The 22,233-nt window shown below is 43.7% G+C and overlaps 1 protein-coding gene across 2 annotated transcripts in view; it reads left to right on the plus strand.

Annotated features, from left to right (window-relative positions):
- Positions 1 to 22,233, plus strand: part of LOC139376171 (arf-GAP with GTPase, ANK repeat and PH domain-containing protein 3-like) — a 222,046-nt gene that overhangs the window by 113,724 nt on the left and 86,089 nt on the right. For both annotated transcript variants that reach the window (XM_071118439.1, XM_071118438.1), the window contains exons 5-10: positions 610 to 751; positions 2,378 to 2,512; positions 3,740 to 3,867; positions 4,180 to 4,335; positions 9,876 to 9,962; positions 18,681 to 18,785. In XM_071118439.1, coding sequence (XP_070974540.1) covers positions 610 to 751; positions 2,378 to 2,512; positions 3,740 to 3,867; positions 4,180 to 4,335; positions 9,876 to 9,962; positions 18,681 to 18,785 — 753 coding nt within the window. The remainder of the gene's footprint in view (positions 1 to 609; positions 752 to 2,377; positions 2,513 to 3,739; positions 3,868 to 4,179; positions 4,336 to 9,875; positions 9,963 to 18,680; positions 18,786 to 22,233) is intronic.

The following is a 22,233-nucleotide window of genomic DNA, read 5'->3' on the forward strand; positions in this document are numbered from 1 at the left end:
GGAATGGGATGAAATGAATCGAACACATGGTTTTCAAGTGTTTGATGCCATTCCATTTGCTGCATTCCTGCCGCTATTATGAGCCGCTCAGCCCCCTCCACTGTTGGCATGCTAATAATAATAATAATAATAATATTGAGTCGGAAAGAGTAATGCATATTTCAAAGCTGTTACAAAGGTGGACTTTATTCATTAAGCTTCACTTGTTCATTAAGTTGACATTAAATTGCTGTGGTAATTTTAAAAAAATTAAACAATCAAGGGATTCATAAGATAATTATGTTTCAGGTGGTTCCTGGTTCACCATGATCAATTGATTTGAAATTAATTTTTATGTGAACAGCTCAATAAGGGCTAGATTTATTTCAGCGTGAAAAGCGTCATTATCTCTTCTATTCTCACAAGCTGGTTCTCTCGTTTACATCAAAAATAAATAAATACAACATCTTATACACAAGTGAAGCCGATCCGGTTACCCGATACCTCTTGGCCACACACTCAGGTCCTCCCAGATCCAGACAGTGCCACCCACCCAAACACACACACTCAATATGTTGGTGTTTTTTTGAATCCTATCAAGCCTGTGTTCTGTCTGTGTGTCCCCTGCAGTTTGCAGCGTGGGTAGACGCTGTGGTGTTTGTCTTCAGTCTGGAGGATGAGATCAGTTTCCAGACAGTCTACAACTACTTCCTGCGTCTGTCCAGCTACAGGAACACAGCAGAGGTCCCCATGGTGCTGGTCGGGACGCAAGGTATTTCTATTGAACTTTGATTTAACTAGCAAGTCCCTTAAGGTATGGATATTGTTTGGAATGTTAGCTTCACCCCATAGTGGTAGTTTGTGGGTTGGAGGTAGCCAGTTGTTACCATACACCTGACATAAATAGACATGAAGATGTAAGTAGGCTGGGAGTTTTGACTTTTGTGCCCTGACCAGGAAGAACTCTGGGCCTTAGTTTTAGCATAGACTTGAGACTTTAGTGTGGATTTTCTCATATAGTGTGTTCTGAAAGTATTCAGACCCCTTGACGTTATACACATTTTGTTTCGTTACAGCCTTATTCTAAAATTGATTAAATGAACATTTTCCTCATCAATCTACACACAATACCCAACAATGACAAAGTGAAAACCGGTTTTGAAAAAAAAACTGAAATACCTTATTTACGTAGGTATTCAGACCATTTCCAATGAGGCTCAAAATTAATCTCAGATGCATCCTGTTTCCATTGATCATCCTTGAGATGTTTCTACAACTTGATTGGAGTCCACCTGTGGTAAATTCATTTAGATTGGAAATCATTTGGAATGGCACACACCTATCTACATAATTGTGTTGAGGAACAGATCTGGGGAAGGGTACCAAAACATTTCTGCAGCATTGAAGGGCCCCAAGAACACAGTGGCCTCCATTATCCTTAAATGGAAGAAGTTTGGAACCACCAAGACTCCTCCTAGAGCTGGCCGCCCGGCCAAACTGAGTCAGGGAGGTGACCAAGAACCCGATGGTCACTCTGACAGAGCTCCAGAGTTCCTCTGTGGAGATGGAAGAACCTTCCAGAAGGACAACCATCTCTGCAGCACTCTACCAATCAGGTCTTTATGGTAGAGTGGCCAGACAGAAACCACTTCTCAGTAAAAGCCACATGACAGCCCACTTGGAATTTGCCAAAAGGCACCTAAAGGACTTTCAGACCATGAGCGGCAGGGACTGGAGGACTAGTCAGAATTGAGGAAAAGATGAATGGAGCAAAGTACAGAGATCCTTGATGAAAACCTGCCCCAGAGCACTCAGGACCTCAGACTGGGGCGAAGGTTCACCTTCCAACAGGACAAGGACCCTAAGCACACAGCCAAGACAACATAGGAGTGGCTTCGGGACAAGTCTCTGAATGTCCTTGAGTGGCTCGGACTTGAACCTGATGTAACATCTCTGGAGAGACCTGAAAATAGCTGTGACGCTTCCCATCCAACCCGACAGAGCTTGAGAGGATCTGCAGTGAAGAATGGAGAAACTCCCCACGTACAGGTGTGCCAGGCTTGTAGTGTCATACCCAAGAAGACTTGAGGCTGTAATTACTGCCAAGGGTGCTTCAACAAAGTACTGAGTAAAGGGTCTGAATACTTTTTTATTTTTTAATACATTTGCAAAAATTTCTAAAAACATGCTTTTACTTTGTCATTATGGGGTATTGTGTGTAGATTGATGGGGGGGGGGGAACGATTTAATCAATTTTAGAATAAGGCTGTAACCTGACAAAATTTGGGAAAGTCCAGGGGTCTGAATACTTTCTGAATGCACCGTACATAACCCCCCCCAAATGACATGTTCTCAGAACAATATTACATTCTTGTTGGCCCTTTTTGTCCTTCCCCAGATGCCATCAGTGCTGCCAACCCCAGAGTGATCGATGACTCACGGGCCAGGAAGCTGTCCAACGACCTGAAGCGTTCCACCTACTACGAGACCTGCTCCACCTACGGCCTCAATGTGGAGAGAGTCTTCCAAGATGGTACGGGCTGGGGCATTGGGAACATAATGTAGCTAGCCTAGTAACTAATGAATCTCCCCTTGATAAGCTGAATGAGAAGTGTCAGTGCCGGTCTGGGACTAGAAAGGGAAAGGGGGATGACCTAGTTAGTTGTCCGACTGAATGTATTCAACTGAGATGGGTCTTCCCATTTAACCCAACCTCTCTGAATAGATTGTGGACCCCTGTGAATCCTTGCGATCAGGATCACAATATAATGGTCTACAGTGTGTCATTGTATGGGCCGATGTCCGCCCATAGTGTTTCTACTGCGATCCAGAAACCAACCTACCCTAACAGATGCTGGAGCCTTTCATGTTAGAAATGGCAATGTGATGTCAATGGAAAGGCCATTGGTAAGAAACGTGTAACGGGCAGAGAGAGAGAGAGGACTATTTTCAACGCGGTGCCGATAGCCAAGAAGGAACTCATGTCTGCTTTACGAGAGAGAAACCTGTGCGCTCGAGGAGAAAACGTGTCGGAACTTTATGACAACCTTAATTTGAACAGCAACAACATCTGGTCCTGCCACACTACGATACCCTGCCGGGTTCAGTGCATCCTATTAACGACAGCTTTCAAACAGTCCCCAAACATTCTCTTTCCCCAACTTTATGAATGCGTAACGCAGCAGTTCACGGAGCCGTGCGGGTCTCCCCGCTGTATTAATTGCTGGCTTTGAAAGAATTACAACAGCAAAAAGTGTTTGTGTCTTGAGATCGAGCGGCTCCTCCATTCTCCATTCCCCGTAACTATCAATACCATAATGTTCCCCGGCTGTCAGACAGACTTAAACTCTTCTCGCTCCCTCGGCCTCTCATTCACGTCATGCAGAATCCCAGAATCCGCTCCCGCTGGAGTCTACAGCGAAGTGACGGGCGGCTGCCTACGCCGTCTGCGTTGGCCAATCAGGTCCCTCTGTACTACACCTGACAGTCTCCTTTAGTTAACATCACACCGCATATCTCCCTGGGCTTAAGACAGGCTCATTTCTCTGAACATCATATAACAGGAGTATTTCCTCTTGGAAACGGAGATGCTTTGTTATCTCTGGAGAACTGTATAAGGTTCATTTCCCCCGTCTGTAACGTATGACCTGATTGAAAAAGAGAATTGCTATGAAGTGGTTAATATCAGTGGACTTTGTTGTTGTTGTGTTTGATTCCTAACCCTCTGTTGTTTTGTCTGTTTCTCTTTGTCTCCCACCAGTTGCCCAGAAGGTGGTGGCTCTGAGGAAAAAGCAGCAGCTGTCTATTGGTCCGTGCAAGTCCCTTCCCAACTCGCCTAGCCACTCATCAGTCCCCAACGCATCTCTCCCCTCTGTGCATATTAACCAGGTGAGGCCACACCCCCTACCAGAATATTTCTAACTAGGGCCAGGAGTTTTTCCTGACCACGTGACCTGACCAGGAAAAATTGAGGGCCCTAGTTTTAGGATATTACTTGTCAGGTTACGTGGTCAGGAAAAACAATGAGCTTCTTCTGTGTAATTGGCACATGCTGCAAGACACAGGCTGTAATCTTCTGAAAATACAGAGCGTACAGTAGCCTTCATAAACTATATATTATGATTCCGTTTTCCCAGATCCTACCTTCTTTAACTGACTAGTTTGTTCTCTCTCTGTCCGTCTCCGTCTCTCCTCTTCCAGGCGGCGAATGGCGGGGTTGCGTTCAGTGACTACTCCTCCTCGGTGCCTTCCACTCCCAGCATCAGCCAGAGGGAGATGCGCATCGAGACCATCGCCGCCTCCAACACGCCCACACCCATCCGCAAGCAGTCCAAGCGCCGCTCCAACATCTTTACAGTAAGTATGCGGCAGCTGATGCAGAGCAACACCCACTCGCACTACTAGAGGGCGCAGTACCGCACACACACTGTCCACCAGAGGGAGACAAAGACAAAGCCGCCCACTTCCTGGCTGTATCAGATACAGGCACAGAAAGCCTTCCTGGTTTACTCCTTATACAACCAACACAAATGGGCAAAGAGAAACAAATTATAAGGATAACGGTTGCTGGTTGCCACCTGGGTTATATTTTGAACTCATACTATGAACAAAATGCTTCATTTATTTTTTGGTTTTCTTATTTTAAAGCAAATATCAAAGCTATAAGCACTGTGGAAAAATATCTCAGCTTTTTAAAACCTTTGTTATGTTGGTAACATTTCCTTTCCAATTGAAAGTAGATTCTCATGAGTTACTCATCTTTCACTTATCCCCTCCTCCTGGCCCCTCTTTCTCAATCTTTGGCCTCCCTCCCTACCCCTCTTATTTTTACTAGATCCTTTCTTTGCAGTGACTCCCTATTGGGGGAGAGAAAGGGTGAGGCAAGGCTACACCCCAGCAAAGCCAGCAATGCAACTCCCCCCCCCTACCCTACCCAACCACACTAAACTAAACTAAAAGTCAGGGACAGACTATAACCCTTTCAGTCACTACAGAGTCAGATAATGCATGCTCTCCCTCGCTTCTCCCTCCGCCCCTACCTTACTCTAGATATCCCTTTTCTAACCTTTGCCCTTACCCCAGATATCCCAGCTCTTACCTTTGTCCTCTGGCCACTAACCAGTGTACTTACCACAGCTTGCCCTGCTCAACCCTCTTCCAATTACCCATACTTCTGATAGCCTTAGTTAAACCTCTATCCTTACTCTAGCTTCTACCTGAATTGCCCTTATTCAATCCCGTGACGCAGCTCTAACCTTCCCTACCTATGAGAGCCTTGCACTAACCGCTGTACTTTCCTCAGCTTCCCCAGCTCCATCTCTTCCCCTCCATCCTTAGCCTCCCTTTCTCTTACCTCTACCCAGCCTCACCTGCTCCAACCTACCACCATCCCTTTCCCAGGTTCCCTTTTTCGTACCTCTACCTCTCCCTTCTACCCCTAACCCCAGCCCCCTCTCTTCCTCTCCCTTCTACCCAATAACCCCAGCCCCCTCACTTCCTCTACCTCTCCCTTCTAACCCCAGCCCCCTGACTTCCTCTAAACTCTCATCTCTCATCTCTCCCTACCCCCATCCCCCTCACTTCATCTAACCTCTCCCATCTCCCCCTACCCCAGCCCCCTCACTTCATCTAACCTCTCCCATCTACCCCAGCCCCCTCACTTCCTCTAACATCTCCCCCTACCCCAGCTACTGTGGTAGCCATCACAGGGCTCTGGGCAGCAGAGCAGTGCAGATTGTCTGTCAGTTAGTAGCTCCCCTTGTCTTCTCCCTCCCCCTGCTAGGTAGTGACTAACCCTGTTCACCAGAGACATGAGCCTCTGCCTGTCCGCATCATGGAGATGCCCAAGCATGCCACCTATCCCGTGTGGGTGCCCGACTGGCAGGCTGAGCGGGAGTTTCAGCTCATGACCTTCTGAGGAGCGGCAAGCCGGGACAGGGAGGGGCAGAAGATGGGTGGAGGGAGGAGAAACAAAGGGTGGGGGCGGGGGGAGTGGGGTTGACGACTCTCCATTTCCCAAATGACACTTCAAGAGCACAGGAGAGGAAGAATTTTTGCCATTTTTTACAATACAAGAGAAAAATGTAAGTTTTGTTTACCAAGCAGCATCCACGATAAGACTATCCGTTTTCACTTTGCTTCTTCATCAACCTCAATTTGGAATACCTCTTGAGGAAACAGAATTATTAACGCGCCATTCACAATACAGTAGTCCTGAACATCTCTCTCTCTCTCTCTCTCTCTGGCCACAAATAGTTAGCAAGTCAGTATTATAACACTTGCAGTGCCACCTCTTCTAATCAGAGTACTGGGTAGTTGTGATCCCTAACCGTTTCGGAGAGTTGTAGTCAGGGTAGAGAAGAAGCCTTAACGTCGTGGGTTATTTTGATAGATTATTCAACACTATAGTGTCTATTTCTCTCCCAACCCTTTTGGGTTCGCTTTCCTTTTCTTAAGGGGTTTTGTGAGCTTGTCAACCAGATAGAAAGACCTTTCAAAAACACACTCCACTAATTAGAAACAACACTGTGGCTAACTTTGCGGTCATATTCATGAATCCACAAAGGTGTTGTACTCACAGTATTGCTAGTTAGAATATGCCAGGAACATTTTCCCAATATTTTTTCTGTTTGATATATTTCAGTTTAGATAAGACCGTGTGTTGGCTGTATGATACATTCTAAAGCACAATGTATTACTGTTCTACATGTGTAGTCGAAGGTTGCTGAGGGGGGGGAAAAATCAGAGTACTAACAGTGACCACATAAACTATCCCAGTGCACAATCTAATTAGATGTCATGCTCTCTAGTCAGATTTGGGTTCTGAAGTGCTTTTAAGTAGACTCAGTAAAACTCACAGTTTTTTTTTTAGTGTAGGCTATTGCCAACAACTCATGTTGAAGTATAATTAAAATATGAATTTATTTAGGTTACGGACTATAGATTTAGTGGGCACTGGGTACCATTGGAATATTAGAATGAGCTGAGGCGACTTTGATTATTTTAACATTTTGAGCTTTATATAGTGCATTGCAAATTGACTGGTGAATCTGCCTCTTTTGGAACTTTTATTTCTCAAAGTTACTAAAAGCTTTACTCATAAAGACGTTGGTTTATCCACTGTGTCTTTTCACCACCTTCATCACCAGTCAGTCAGTCTCACCAGCCATTATCATCACCCTCAGCCCACTTCTGTCATGATTAGTAATGGCCACTAGGTGTCAGCGGAGTACACAGAAATGATTTCCTAGTGCTTCCATGGTTTAGTGACCATATCAATAGGTTTTGGCATATCTCATATATTTTCTGGGCTGTTTGAGGCATTTTTCTTATTTCGCTATGTTCAAAAGCACCATCATGGCAAATACCTTCTTGCATATTTTTTACATTTGTTTTGGCCACGTCTAAACCGCATATCCATCAACTCCCATGTATAATTGTCAGCCATTTTAGTTCCTTTTGCACTGGATGTCCACTCTAAAGGAAACAAAAAAAGAATCTCCTGGAATGTTTTTTGTTGTTGTTGATTTTTCCAGATCCGTGCTAATTTTCCAACCTTTCTTCGACAAAAAGGGCTTCCCAACTCCTTCCGCATTAAGAGCGCTGTGCTATCAAAAAAAGCACATTTCACCCCGATGAGTTGTCCCTCTGGCCTGTCATACCCAATAGGGAGGAGAAATGACTGGGGACTAGAGCGTTTTTGCTGCTTCGCCCTAGTGCCCCCTTTGTGTAATTGTGTCGTCGGGAGGTGCGCTATGGAAACCATAGAACTTTGTGACACAAAAAAAGCAACATGTAACATTGGTAGTTGCTGAGTAGATCTGGGAGTCAGTTCATGGTCAAAGTGAAAACAGTCAAATCCACCCTCTGGATTGTGACAGACTGTAGGAACTCTTCTCTGCTGGAAATCCCCCCCCCCCCGTCCTTCAAGCCCACCTTGCTTCACATCCTTACAAACAGTCTGTGTACAGTACAGTCAAGTCACGCTTGGAATTCTAATTCAACCACTCAAAGGACACGGCCCCATTACATGACATCACACTGCCTTTTGCCATAAAACAAGGACTCAAGGACTAGAGGTGCCAAGTACATTGTGGTTTACTCTCTCCCCCTCCCACCCCGACCCCTTTCTTTTCATCGTTTTCTCTTTCATTTCTCTTTCTTTTCAGGGAAAGTCTTGAATGGACTTGAATATGTGGCAAACTTAAATAAGGGAATGTTAGGTGAAGTCGGGTAGTTTTATGAAGGCCTTCATAAAAATTAAGAGTAGGGAGTCAGGCACAAGGGGTATCTTACAGAATAATGAATAACTAATGGAAAATGGATTGCACCGACTTGTATGAATGTAGTGTCTATTTATTTAATTTGACTATGATTTGGAATTATCCATTCCCCATCCTTTATTATTGATATTTATTTACTTTTAAAAATGGTTTTATTCATTTCAATTTCGGTTTGGTATGAAGATTATGAACTTATTCCATCATCGCTTTTATACCATTTATGGATTGACAAATATAAGACTTCTGTATATCTTGTATTGTATTTTATTTACAATGGTACTCTATAGAAAGTATATTATATACATATATGAAATATATATATAAATAATGACTTTATTGTCCATCCTATATTTTGTGGGAACTGCAATGTTTGGCTCATTCTGTTGGATCTTATTTGGGAGTGAAACCTGTGACTTGATTTGTATGGTGTCTGTATAGAAACGAAAATAATCAGAATAAAAAAATAAAATGTTGAAAATGATAAACCAGAGTTGGTTTACTTGAACTCGGACTCTACCTCTCTCCATTGGTGATTGATTGGGCATCCCTTCATCCTGTTCTGAGTGAGACCATAACAGTCTTGTCTGTTGGTTATGAGTGACATTCCTGTATTTCACCTGTTAGTCCGTGCTTTGGGGATATTCTGTGTACAGGTACTGTGTTTTGTCAGAAAATGGGGTAATACTGTATTTTCGCTGCTTTTTCCCTCCACAGTCTGTCATTTGAAATGTAATGTGTTGGCAGCAGGTGTTGGTGAAATGTGCTGCTGCACCTGTTCACTGATGTGTTCCACTGTTGTTTGTAATGACCATGTTCAACTGCAGCTGTACTAACCCTAACACTGTGATTGCCTTGAAATGTATTTTCCCTCCTGGTGTTCCAATAGGAATTTGAAAGGAAACGCTTTATGAAACTCCTATATGATAACTTTCTTCATAATAACCTTCTTTCCCCCCCTTACCTGCCTTTTCTCCTTTTTATTGCGTTTCAACTTGACTTGTCAATGTATCTATGCAAAACGGCCCAGCTGGGCCTTAAAACTTGATTTGGACTGGCCTAGAAAGGCCCAATGTGGACCTAAGAGAGGGGTGTTCCTCTATGATCTGGAAGGGTCCACTGTGGGCCTAACAGAGGGATGGATCTCCCATGGGTTTACAGGACTGAGTCATGACTCAATGTGTGGTCGTCTTTTGGTCTACTACCTATTATGTGTTGGGATGTTTCTTCAGTGTCTGGTCTGGTCTGTTCTGGTCTGGTCTTTTTTTATTACTGCACGCATGTCAATGTTACCGCTGTATGTTACGCTGGTCTGCTTGTTTGTTTACTTTCAAAGCTTTTGTTGTTGTTGAGAATTTTGTTTTGCAATGTTGAATTCGCCTCCCAACCGCTCTCCACACGCACACGCATACACACACACACATCCCCCCCCCCCCCCCACACACACACATTCACACATCCCACACACACACACACATCCCACACACCCCAACCTCCAAACATTCTCACCTCTGACCCACATGCTCATCTTGACACATGCACCTCACTCAACTCCCCCCCCCCCCCCCCCCTCCATGTTTTCTCCAGTGACCGACTGACTCTCTTGTTTCCTTGCAGTCACGGAAAGCCAACAGTGAACAGGCAAAGACCACTGACAGTAAAACAGATAGTATAGGCAGTGGAAGGGCCATACCCATCAAACAGGTGAGTGTCTCTCTACTCCTACACTAGTCATAGATTGTGTCTGAAATCACACTCTATTCCCTATATAGTGCACTACATTTGCTCAGGGCACTGGTCGAAAGTAGTGCATTTTATTGATTAGGGTGCCCCATGCTGATCACCAATGGGTATTCAGGTAAGCATAGCACATTCACTGTGTAAGTAGCACATTTCTCCCCTTTAGTGCATACACTCCCCTCTGTATGTATTTGGACAGTGATGCAAATGTTTTTATTTGGCTATATACTCCAGTATTTTGGATTTAATATGAAATGTTTCATATGAGACAACAATATAGAATGTCACCTTTTATTTGAGGGTATTTTCATTCATATCTGATTTACCGTATATAAAGTGCTTTCATTTCTAAATCTACTCCCCCGATTTGAAGTCATAACTATTTGGACAAATTCACTTAGTGTATTAAAGTAGTCAAAGGATTTGTATTTGGTCCCATATACCTAGCACACAATGACTACATCAAGCTTGTGACTCTACAAACTTGTTGGATGCATTTGCAGTTTGTTTTGGGTTCTCTTTCAAATACTGGTTTTGATGTCTCGGTCTGGGATTCGCTGAATAGGTGGATCACTATGGAAGAACCAATCACACAACGTCTGTCGGAGACAGACAGATCAAGTGGCGAATGAGGTGAGCCCCTCCCTCTTTATAAGGCGCCCCTCGCCCCACCCTCTAGTTACTCTCGTTCTCTTCCTTGCATTGATCACTATGCTCTCTAAGCTCTCCTCAGCACGATTTGACCACTGTCTTCCTGCTTAACCTCGTGGTTCGCCTGAGAACAGTTAACGCTGCTCAATGTAGTGCCCCCCCCCCCCCCCCCCCTTGTCCTTCATGCTGAGTACTGACCAAAAGGAATGTTTTTGCTAAAAGTAGAATTAGCTTTTTGCTATTTTCTACTTGCTCTGAGTCTCTAGTTGTAACTAGCGTCACACGGCTAGCTAATGAGACTTGGCCAGCTGAGGCCGCAAGGCCTAGCTAACCCGTTGTGCCAGCTAACCACCATTTGCTCGTACTACCTGTACAGACGGTAGAATTGCTAGCTCTATTCTCTCGTTTAGCTTACATTACAATTAATCGTTTTGTGTTGACTAAACTGACCGACCCAGCTTTTCAGCTCAACGGTCAAGCAAGTCTTTATGTTCACCGAAGAACTACGCTGCAACGCGTTTGTGTTCTGCTAGCATTGTGCTAAACTAGCTAGGCTATTGGCCCACGAGGCGAACGTTAGCCTCACAGCTTTAGCATTTATACACAGTACTCACTTCAGCTAGCCATTAGCCACGAGGCATCTAATGAGCTAGCTCAAATTCGCAGCAGGCACTACTGGATTAGCAGGCCTTTTCCATGAATTGGGGTAACAGCAGCTTGACCGCAACCCAGTCAGACTCTGGTTCAATAAATGATGGCCATTGCTAATCTGCCTCAGGCAGGCACTTGAACCCCCTCGCTCTTGCGTTTGCTACTCGATGATGCTGGAAAGCCAGCTTTCGTTCGCTTGGTGCATTTAACATTCACACGTTTTGTTGGCTAAACTGACCAGTTACACCTCAATGTGCTATGGTCAAAATATAATCTATTCTATAACGCTATTCAAATGGTTTTCTTCGCCATCTGTGGCGCTAGCCAACAAGGGGAATACTTGCTAGCTAACACCACAGCCTCACGGCTAAGCGACGACTAGCACACGCATAACCCGGTTAGCAAGGGCTTGTAAAGTAAGCATTTCACTGAAATGTCCACACCTGTTGTATTCGGTGCATGTGACAAATACAATTTGAATTGAATACTTTACTCCCAGAGTTATCATGGGACCCCGTATGCTATGGGAAACAAACATGCTTATACTGTTGCAGCTCTCAAACGAGTCCTGTGAGTGTTGTAAGGTTTTACTGGTTTTACTGAGTACCGGCCTTTGCTAGCTTTAGCTATGCTACTAGCCCTCACAGCGAATGCTAGCTAGCTAACCACCATCTGCCGATAGCTAGATTAGCAGTCATATTTAGTTTGCCTAGCATTAAGTTGCTTGGTGCCTACTAACTGAACCAGTCCCAACCTGCGGTGATCCAGTCTACGAGACGGCGTAAAACAGGCTAGCTAACACGGCAAGGTCATCCCCACTTGGGCTAAAGGTGATGGTCTACGCTTTTCCTCCTCTATGCCTGATACTAGGCAGAGCTTGGGAACAGGCTTATCCCTCATCTTAGTAGCCACTCAATGGCCAGGGAGGCTCTGCTTAGCAGAAATCACTCTCCTTATTTACGACCAGCCTTGGGAACTACCGTTAAGCAGGGATCTTCTGACCTAAGAGAAGAGAGATGTTCCACCCTCACCCCTGGCCCGTAAGACGATGAATCTGAATGTGATGTGACAAGCTTGCCGCTCAGTCAATTGAGACTATCCTGAGTGCCAGAGCCACTTCTACATGCTCACTGTATGTTAAGTCTCCAAGCATTTAGCCCCGTCTTGAGGCCGGTCTATTTCGCAGCAGCCTTTAGAGGCGCAGGAAAGCATGTAGAATAAATATCTCCTTCAAAACTGCTTTACTTGATTGCCCTGACGTCTGCAAAGCGAGTGAGTGAGATGCACACACTGTCAGACCACCAATTGTGCTTACAGTTTGCCCCAGGGTTTTCCAAGGTGACTTTTCTACCTAACCCCACCTTTATGACTAAGGTCGGCAATACTTATAATTGCCTCATCGAGAGCTTTTGGCTTTCCACCCGCCGCCCTTCTCTTCTACATAGGAGGAGCATCTCCACCGTTTGTGTCCAGTTCGCGCTTTCTTTGCACATTTACTTGGATAGAACAAGAGCATTACGAAAGAGCGATCCATTCTTTGTGTCCTTGGTACCTCCCTGCAATGCTAGTTACCTCTCTCATCAACGACTATCCCATTGGATAGCGGAGGCTATTATACTGGGTTATAATCGCAAAGGTTTACAGCCCCCAGAGGGCCTGAGGACTCATTCCACCAGAGGTATCGCTATCTCTTGTGCGCTGTTCAAAGGCATTTCTGTACAAGAGATTTATGATGCGGCATTTTGTGCCATTCTGCATATATTTTTTCAGTTTTACTAACTGAATTTCACTGCTCCTTCTTTGGCACATACACAGTCCTCAGTGTCAGAGCCTCTTGAGGGGTGACTGCAGCCTTGGCTTCGGAGAGTCTGTCTGCTATACGGGAGTTGGCTGTATCCCATAGTGAGACATTGGAACTATTATTTGAAAGAGAACTCAAGGTTACTTGCGTAAGCCCCGGTTCGCTGAGAATATGAGTGAGATGTCGCACCGCATTTCCCTGCTCGCAGGGAAGAGAGCGCAAGGAAGAGAGACATGCATGAGAATAACCAGATGGTGGGGCGAGTGCACATGGCTCCTTATAAAGAGGGAGGGGCTCAGCTCATTCGCCACTCGACATGTCTGATTCCGGCATATGTGTGCGATTGGTTCTTCCATAGTGAGACGTCTCACTCATAGTCTCAGAGAACTGGCATTACGCAATTAATCTTAGGAACTGAATGGTGAATGATGACTGCAGTAATTTTCTTTGTAAATGAGTATATTAGATGTTTCTGAACTCTTCTTCTAAATAATCCTGATAATGCCATGATTTAAGAAAAATCATGAATGAATCATGAATAAGGATGAGTGAGAATGTTACAAAGGCTACAACAAAACATGCTAACCTCTTACCATTACCAATAATTGGGGAGGTTAGCATTTTTCAGGGTTATGATCTTTGTCCCTCTGTAACTTTCATCATTCACTACTCATTGATGATTATTCACAATCATGGTAGCATCCACGTTTACGTAGAAGTGTTCAAAAACGTCTTCTATTTTCACTTACAATAAAAGTGACAAAATTTACACAGTAAATTATTCACCATTCACTTCCTGTTAGGCAAAACACAACCAAAACAAGCTGTAAATGCATCCAACAAGTATTTTGAGTCACAAGCTTGATGTAGTCATTGTGTGCAAGGAATATGGGACCAAATACTAAACTTTTGACTACTTTAATACACTATGAGTGAATTGGTTCAAATACTTCTTCAAATGGGGCGGACTAGGAACACAAAGTGCTTTCATTGATAAACGTTAGAGCATATATGAATGAAAATACCATAGGAATTAGAATACTACATTTAATTGTAATTTAATAGGATCTCTATGGAAAATATCCCAAATAAAAGTTGACATTTTGTACTGTTGCATATGCAACATTTGATCTCAAATTCAAAATAGACATAGAGTATAGACATTTTTGCTTCACTGTCCAAACACATACGGAGGGGAGTGTATTTAAAAATGTATGTATATTTTAAAAAGTTTTGCGCATACTATTCCTGATCTGGCAAGTGTGTTTATGTGAGTGTTGAGGAAATGTTTGCTTTGTGGGTGGGCTGAATCATACAACTTTACAACCACCAGATGGCGACGTGATACCACATTTCAAATGAAAGAAACCATTAAAGATTGTAATCATTAGAATCCCATTGCAAGTAGTATCAAGACATACAGATCACAATCTTTAGATTACTTACTTTCCGGACGTGTAGCTGTCAGGTTGGATGGGTTTGAAGATTTAGACTCACTATTAGCCTTGAGAATTTGTAATATATTCTGCGATCATATTGCAGTATGTAGGTGTCACATATTGACAAGGTTTAATTTTCAGCATTAGAGATTGTGGCTTGTAATTTCATCGAAGGCAGTATTTGTTATATCCATCCCGTTGTATTTTATTTGACCGTCTAATGTTATTAGACAAATAGTCACTTTGTTGTCTTTTCATTTCCCAAGAAAATGTAAGCTTCTAAATCACTATTTTCCTCGTTCCCCAGAAATCAATTTCCCGGAAACAACTTTGAGTAATTATAATATTCCTATAAAACGCTGAAAACTGTCGACACCAGTGTAAGGATCACAAGCTTGTCTGTGTAACCAAGCTCCAAATATAGTTTTAATAGTCTTTGAATATGCGCTCCAGTCACCTTTTCGCCTCATTGATCACCTTGTTTGACTTAAAGGCACATCTCAATAGATGCTTCAGGTTTAGGAGGGGTGCAGACGACCTCAGACCAACGCCTTGAATGGCCAACTCTTGAAGTTTGCAGTTGTCTAAAAAAACACAATTTTGCTCAAAACATATATATATATATTTTTTTACCTTAAGTGTGTACACATGACTTATTTACAGGAAAGGGAGATACCTAGTCAGTTGTCCAACTGAATGTATTCAACTGAAATGTGTTTTCCGCATTTAACCCAACCCCTCTGAATCAGAGAGGTGCGGGCTGCTGCCTTAATCGACATCCACGTCTTCAGTGCCCGGGGAACAGTGGGTTAACAGCCTTGCTTAGGAGCAGATCGACAGATTTTTGTTTTTGCCTTGTCAGCTCGGGGATACTATCCAGCAGCCTGGCCCAACGCTCTAACCACTAGGCTACCTGCCGCCACAGGAGCAATTAGGGTTAAGTGTCTTTCTCAAAGGTACATCGACTTTATATTTTGGATATTGTTTTTCAACAGGAAAACTTAAGAAATAGAGTATTTTAGTATACAGTTTCCTTTCAAATTAAGCTAAATAGCCTGTATGAAGTACAGTGGAATCAAACATCACACTGAGTTGGGGTAATTTGTACTAAGAACCAGGATGAGGAGTGATTGACACATTGATTACTATTCTCTCCTGATTATATGAGGGCTTTCAGCAAGGGTTAGTATCCTAATCCTAGCATTATCCTTCTTACCCGGGAATTACGGGAACGATCAAAGTATACACTTAGTTTTTAAACGTGGTGGGCCAAGCATTCCCTGCTGTTCAGGACACTGTCCACATTTCTGCACAATTAGAATGAATACAAGTATAAGATGACAGATGAAACGCATAGTAGAAATGGCCAAATAAATCAAATCAGCCAGGAAACATTGCCAAACAAGCCAAATATAATGTTTACAAACTTTTTATTGAGTCCCATTTGATCCCAATCAGAATGGAACTGTAATGACCAGTGCAATTCCCTCCATATCATTGACCAGGTTTAAGTCATGTTTAAGGGGATTAGACCAGCAGGGCCAGATGAGAGGGAGGTCAGTTGACAGAGATCTTAAAGACCCCCCAAACATACTTACTGTGAGCTCTGCCATTCATTCTACCCATATGATAATGGCCTGAAGTAGGGCCTCTTCCCTTGGTGGGTATCATAGCAACCTACAATAAGACGATAAGATAAGACCTGGCCAGCTCTCGTCCCATGATCTACCCAGAAGTGGTGGGTGGGTGTGGGCTATTAAGAGTAGCTTATGGCCTGCCCTGGCCAGTCAATAGCACACTACGGAAAATCAACGTGCCAATGTGAGCTTAATTACCCCTATTGGGCAAATTATACACTGCCCCCCACTCCACCTCCTCCCCTCCTCAATCCACTGACCCTGAGCCCCCTCCTATCTGTAAATATTTTAAATAAAGGCAACAACACACTCACTGCTGTGGAGCTGTCAACACTTGTTTTTTTTTTATTCTGGCCTTCGCTCTCTTCTCTCTATTTCCCCCTTTCCCAAACCCCTCTTCTCTTCCTCCTTTTCTCCTCCGGCTTGGCTGTCACAAAGGCCCGGGCTATCACTCAGCCACTGTGGCAGGATGCAGCTTTTTTTTCTTCGGTAGTGTGACAATGGAAAGGGAAGACGCTATCTCCTCTGTGTAGATATGGCAATTATCTGGACACGGAGAGTGCGTTTGGCGATTGGCCGGTCTCCTTTGTCACAAAGCCTGAACATGGTGATCATGGTTGAGTGTGAAGTCAGAGAGAGCGGGAGGGAAGGAAGAAGAGACAGAAGGTGAAACACATTTTTTAAATTTTTCTTTAAGTATTCACGACATGCATTGACTCTATTTCGGTCATGATAAAATAACACTATAGTTGCTGTAAGTGATCAAATTATTCTTTAACATAAATGTGAATTATAACTCAATTATTCTAATTGTTTTAAATGGAAGCTCAATGTAATAAAATATATTAGAGGATAAAACCATTTTATTCTGCTTTTGTTTCTGACAGTCAGATGAATTAAGGGGTTGTATAAAGTACCTACATTGGACTACTTCTCAGTATTAGTATTGATCATTTTAAACCAGTTATGAATTTATGTTGGTCCACTGATTGCATGTATAGATTTATGGCTTGGCTCAATAAGGACAGGAGATGTATAACATTATTTGTGTGTAAAAACATGCATTACACCGTCGCCAGAAGCCTTGTGACGGGACCATTTACTTCATGTGATCATAAAGCCATTACATTGTGTTTACAGTTCTTTTATTGACCAAATCATGGAGAAAGGAGTCTGTGCACCCTTTGATCAATTTGAGTCATTTTGTATACCAAGCTTTCGGATCACAAAGACCAAATCATGAACAGTATGTATGTGTTTCGCACATGAGAATACAAATACGTTTCTAAAAGCCATCTTTGAAATATCCCTAATAACAGCAGTATGTCTTTGTTAAAATGGCAAAACAGGTATTGGGTAGTGGTTCTCAAACTTCAAGAAAAGGCCATCACACAAAGGGATGATCAGAGGCCTGCTAGGGCCCTCCAGTAGGGGGGTTATGGATGTTGTTCAGCAGGGTATAGGGGTCCTCTCCTTGGGCATACAGAGGCTGTCCTGGTGCCCCAGCATGAGTAGGTCAGGGCCAGATCAAGGCAGGGGCCAGGATTAGGATGATAGTCGGCCCCCAGCCTGGTGCCTGGGTCAACTAGGGTCAGCTCCTGATGTGTTAATTAAAATTATACAGCTCTGCAGGACGGCCCAGCCTAGGACAATATCGGAGGGTGAGGTTACCGTATTTAACACTGAGACACACACACACACACACACACACACACACACATGCGCACACACACACACACACACACAGAGGAAAAAGACACACACACACACTCACACAGAGGAAAAAGACACACACACACACACACACACACACACACAACCCTGGCTGTAAAAGCACAAACACTCCCCTGGTAATTCCCTAATTAAGCGTGCCCCTCCCCTGGTCCTCCCTGGTCCATACCCCCAGAGAACCCTCACAGCCCCACAGAGCCCTGTGTTTGGCCAACTCCTGCAGAGGAACTGCCATTGTTTACCCTGGATTGTCCAAGCAGATAAGGCCAACCATCTGAGGAGTTAAGAGGCTCCAGAAGATAATGGTGGTGGTGGAATGGAGTAGAGGGGCTAAATCAGGCCTTTGAAGAGGGGGAGATCACACATCCTAATCCCTCGATGGAGAGGTCCTCCAAAGTTCAACTGGTCAGGACATAGGGATGAATGCATACAGGGGCAAATTGGATTGTCTCTGCTCACTTTGACTGTAAGAGTGTAGTTTGCAGTAGGACAGGACCAATTATGAAGGTTCAAGTGACCGCTGTTGAGTTGCGTTGACCATGAGGTTGTAGTGACCAATGAGAATCATAAGTTAAAAGGTTGTACTCGCATACTTACTCACATACATACAAGCAACCTGCTCCTGTAAAATTACCCCTCTGGTCAGATCTATGGAAAGAGCAAGTGTTCTCATTGTCATCCCAAGTTTGTTGCAGTATATGTTTTAGTCCACTGTGTTTAGCTGGAGGAAGACATTTTCTGACCCTTTATTCTCCTCTTCTCTTTCCTCCAGGGCATCCTTCTGAAGAGAAGTGGGAAGTCCCTGAATAAGGAGTGGAAGAAGAAATACGTCACACTTTGTGACAACGGCCTCCTCACCTACCACCCAAGTTTACATGTGAGTATCCAGACATTTGGTGTAGTTCCGTTTGCAGTGGACCGTTTTAGCTATGCAGGGAATAGAGAAACGACAACATGCAGCAGGGAATAGAGAAACGACAACATGCGTGCTTGTCCCTCACACAAAGTTGAAATGAACGATTTAACGTACATTTATCAACAAGGTTTCCAGAGAGACATAAAAGCTAGCGGAGATCTTCCACCCTTTGATTATAAGATCTCCATCTTAGATGACTGTTATTAGTGACGGCCCACGGAACAAGGGGCGTCTGCCCTCTTGTTCTAGTGGTCCAAGTCTAAGATGTTGGTTGCTCCCGTGGGAGACCCGGGTTCATATCCCGCGTGGTACACCCGGTCCTGGAGTTATGGTAATGGAGATATGCATGGCGCTAGCTGCTACTGCTGGGGGTCTGCTGTGCGCCTGCCACGCCCGGGCCACCACGCTAGCTTGTATTTATAATGGCGCTCGCCGCTGTGCGTGGCGCTTGTTGGAGGCTGAGGGACCTGCCACATCCGTCTCTGTCAAGAGTCCCGCTGGGCCACTAATACCTCTTAAACACTCCGCTGCAGCCTGCCGGCAGACAGCTCAGTCAGGACCCCCCCACCACAGCACGACACGGCTGCCTCATGCCCTGCTTGTCCCGGTCTACAGACCTCTAACCCCTCCCACTCCCACTCATGAGTTCTCGCCTTTGCATTTAATCCTTAAAAGTCTATTGACACATAACAACATAATAAAAAAAATCCCCATAAAAAAATCCGTCAGTTTAAGCTAGAGAGAGATCAGGTTTTTGGCATGGACTCAATCCACCGCATTCGCATCAGTGGGATACCGAGCTACAGCGGTCTTCTCACGGAAACGGTTATAACGTCCAAACCGTTTTAGCTACTAACTATTATGACCACTCTATGGAAAGGGGAGACTGAGGAGCACGGACGAGTTCCAAGTGTCACGGGACTCGTCTGAAGGAAACCCATACAAACGGATGGAAGTATTTTTGTGTCAACAAAAAATAAGGGGTTAAATATGTCTCCAAAAAACATATTTCCTGAGATTTCTTACACTACACTTACATAAACATTTTAGAACACCTGCTCATTCAAGGGTTTTTCTTTTATTTTTTACTATTTTCTACATTGTAGAATAATAGTAAAGTCATCAAAACTATGAAATAACACATCCGAAATCATGTAGTAACCAAAAAAAGTGTTGAATGAAAATATATTTTATTTTTGAGATTCTTCAAATAGCCACCCTTTGCCTTGATGACAGCGTCACAGACTCTTGGCATTCTCTCAACCAGCTTCCTGAGGTAGTCACCTGGAATGCATTTCAACTAACAGGTGTGCCTTAAAAGTTCATGTGTGGAATTTCTTTCCTTCTTAATGCATTTGAGCCAGTCAGTTGTGTTGTGACAAGGTAGGGAGGTATACAGAAGATAGCCCTATTTGGCAAAAGTCCAAGTCCATATTATGGCAAATAATAAGCAAAGAGAAACAACAATCAAATAAGCAAAGAGAAACAACAGTCTATCATTACTTTAAGACATGAAGGTCAGTCAATAAGGGACATTTCAAGAACTTTTAAAGTTACTTCAAGTGCAGTTGCAAAAACCATCAAGCGCTAGCCAACTGGCTCTCATGAGGACCGCCACAGGAATGGAAGACCCAGAGTTATCTCTGCTGCAGAGGATAAGTTCATTGAGATTTACCAGTCTCAGAAATTGCAACCCCAGTAAATGCTTCACAGAGTTCAAGTAACAGACACATCTCAGAATCAACTGTTCAGAGGACACTGTGTGAATCAGGCCTTCATGGTTGAATTGCTGCAAAGTAACCGCTACTAAAGGACACCAATAAGAAGAAGAGACTTGCTTGGGCCAAGAAACACGAGCATTGGACATTAGACAGGTGGAAATGTGTTCTTTGGTCTGGAGTCGAAATTGGAGATTTTTGGTTCCAACTACCTTGTCTTTGTGAGACGTGGTGTGGGTGAACAGATGATCGCGTGTGTATTTCCCAACGTGAAGCATGGAGGAGGAGGTGTGACGGGGGTGCTTTGCTGGTGACACTGTCAATGATTTATTTAGAATTCAAGGCACATTTAACCAGCATGGCTACCATAGCATTCTGCAGTGATACGCCATCCCATCTGGTTTGGGCTTAGTCCCACTATAATTTGTTTTTCAACAGGACTATGACCCAACACACCTCCAGGCAGTGTATGGGCTGTTTTACCAAGAAAGAGAGTGATGGAGTGCTGCATCAGATGACCTGGCCTCCACAATCCCCCGACCTCAACCAAATTGAGATGGTTTGGGATGAGTCGGACCGCAGAGTGAAGGAAAAGCAGACAACAAGTGCTCAGCATATGTGGGAGCTCCTTCAGTACTGTTGGAAAAGTATTCCAGGTGAAGCTGGTTGAGAGAATGCCAAGAGTGTGCAAAGCTGTCATCAAGGCAATGGGTGGCTGTTTGAAGAATCTCAATATAAAATATATTTTGATTAGTTTAACACTTTTTTTGGTTACTACATGATTCCGTATGTGTTATTTCATAGTTGTGATGTCTTCACTATTCTACAATGTCTAAAATAGTAAAAATGAAGATAAACCCTTGAATGAGTAGGTGTTCTAAAACTTTTGACCGGTAGTGTATATCTCCTAGATATGAGACAGACACTTCCAAACCTTATTCCTGGTGATTTATTTTTTGGCTGTATTTTTTTGCCGTTTATGAATGTGTCATTGAATGCGTTTCTATGGACTATAGTAGTAAATGCCAAATTCAATATTTTATCAAATAACCCCCAAAAATCTAATTCAAATAGCGAAATGATCCATTGTATGACCATCTTAAAACAATTCCATATGTTAGAATATGTTTAGTGAAAGTTGGAGAAGTATTTGTGCACATTAACTCCAGATTTGTTTGACCTTAGTGTCCAATTTGAAATAGTATAATGTATATTAGCAAGATCATAGATTAACACTTCTCAGCAAAAGACATTCATACTCGAAAAAGCATTGTCATTTGCTTGCAACATACAGTAAGTAGACTAAATCTGGTTTTATGATCATAGATTAGCTTCAAGTGCCTCTGTGTCCACATCAACGACAAACTAACATGGTCCAAGCACAACAAGACAGTCGTGAAGAGGGCACCACAAAACCTATTCCCCCTCAGGAGACTGAAAGGATTTGACATGGGTCCTCAGATCCTCAAAAGGTTCTACAGCTGCACCATCGAGAGCATCCTGACTGGTTGCATCACTGCCTGGTATGGCAACTGCTCGGCCTCTGACCGCAAGGCACTACAGAGAGTAGTGTGTACGGCCCAGTACACACCTTTACACCAGGCGGTGTCAGAGGATGGCACTAAAAATTGTCAGACTCCAGCCACCCAAGTCATGGACTGTTCTCTCTGCTGCCGCACGGCAAGCGGTAC

This window comes from Oncorhynchus clarkii, chromosome 20 (genome assembly GCF_045791955.1).
Source record: "Oncorhynchus clarkii lewisi isolate Uvic-CL-2024 chromosome 20, UVic_Ocla_1.0, whole genome shotgun sequence".
Lineage (NCBI taxonomy): Eukaryota > Metazoa > Chordata > Actinopteri > Salmoniformes > Salmonidae > Oncorhynchus > Oncorhynchus clarkii.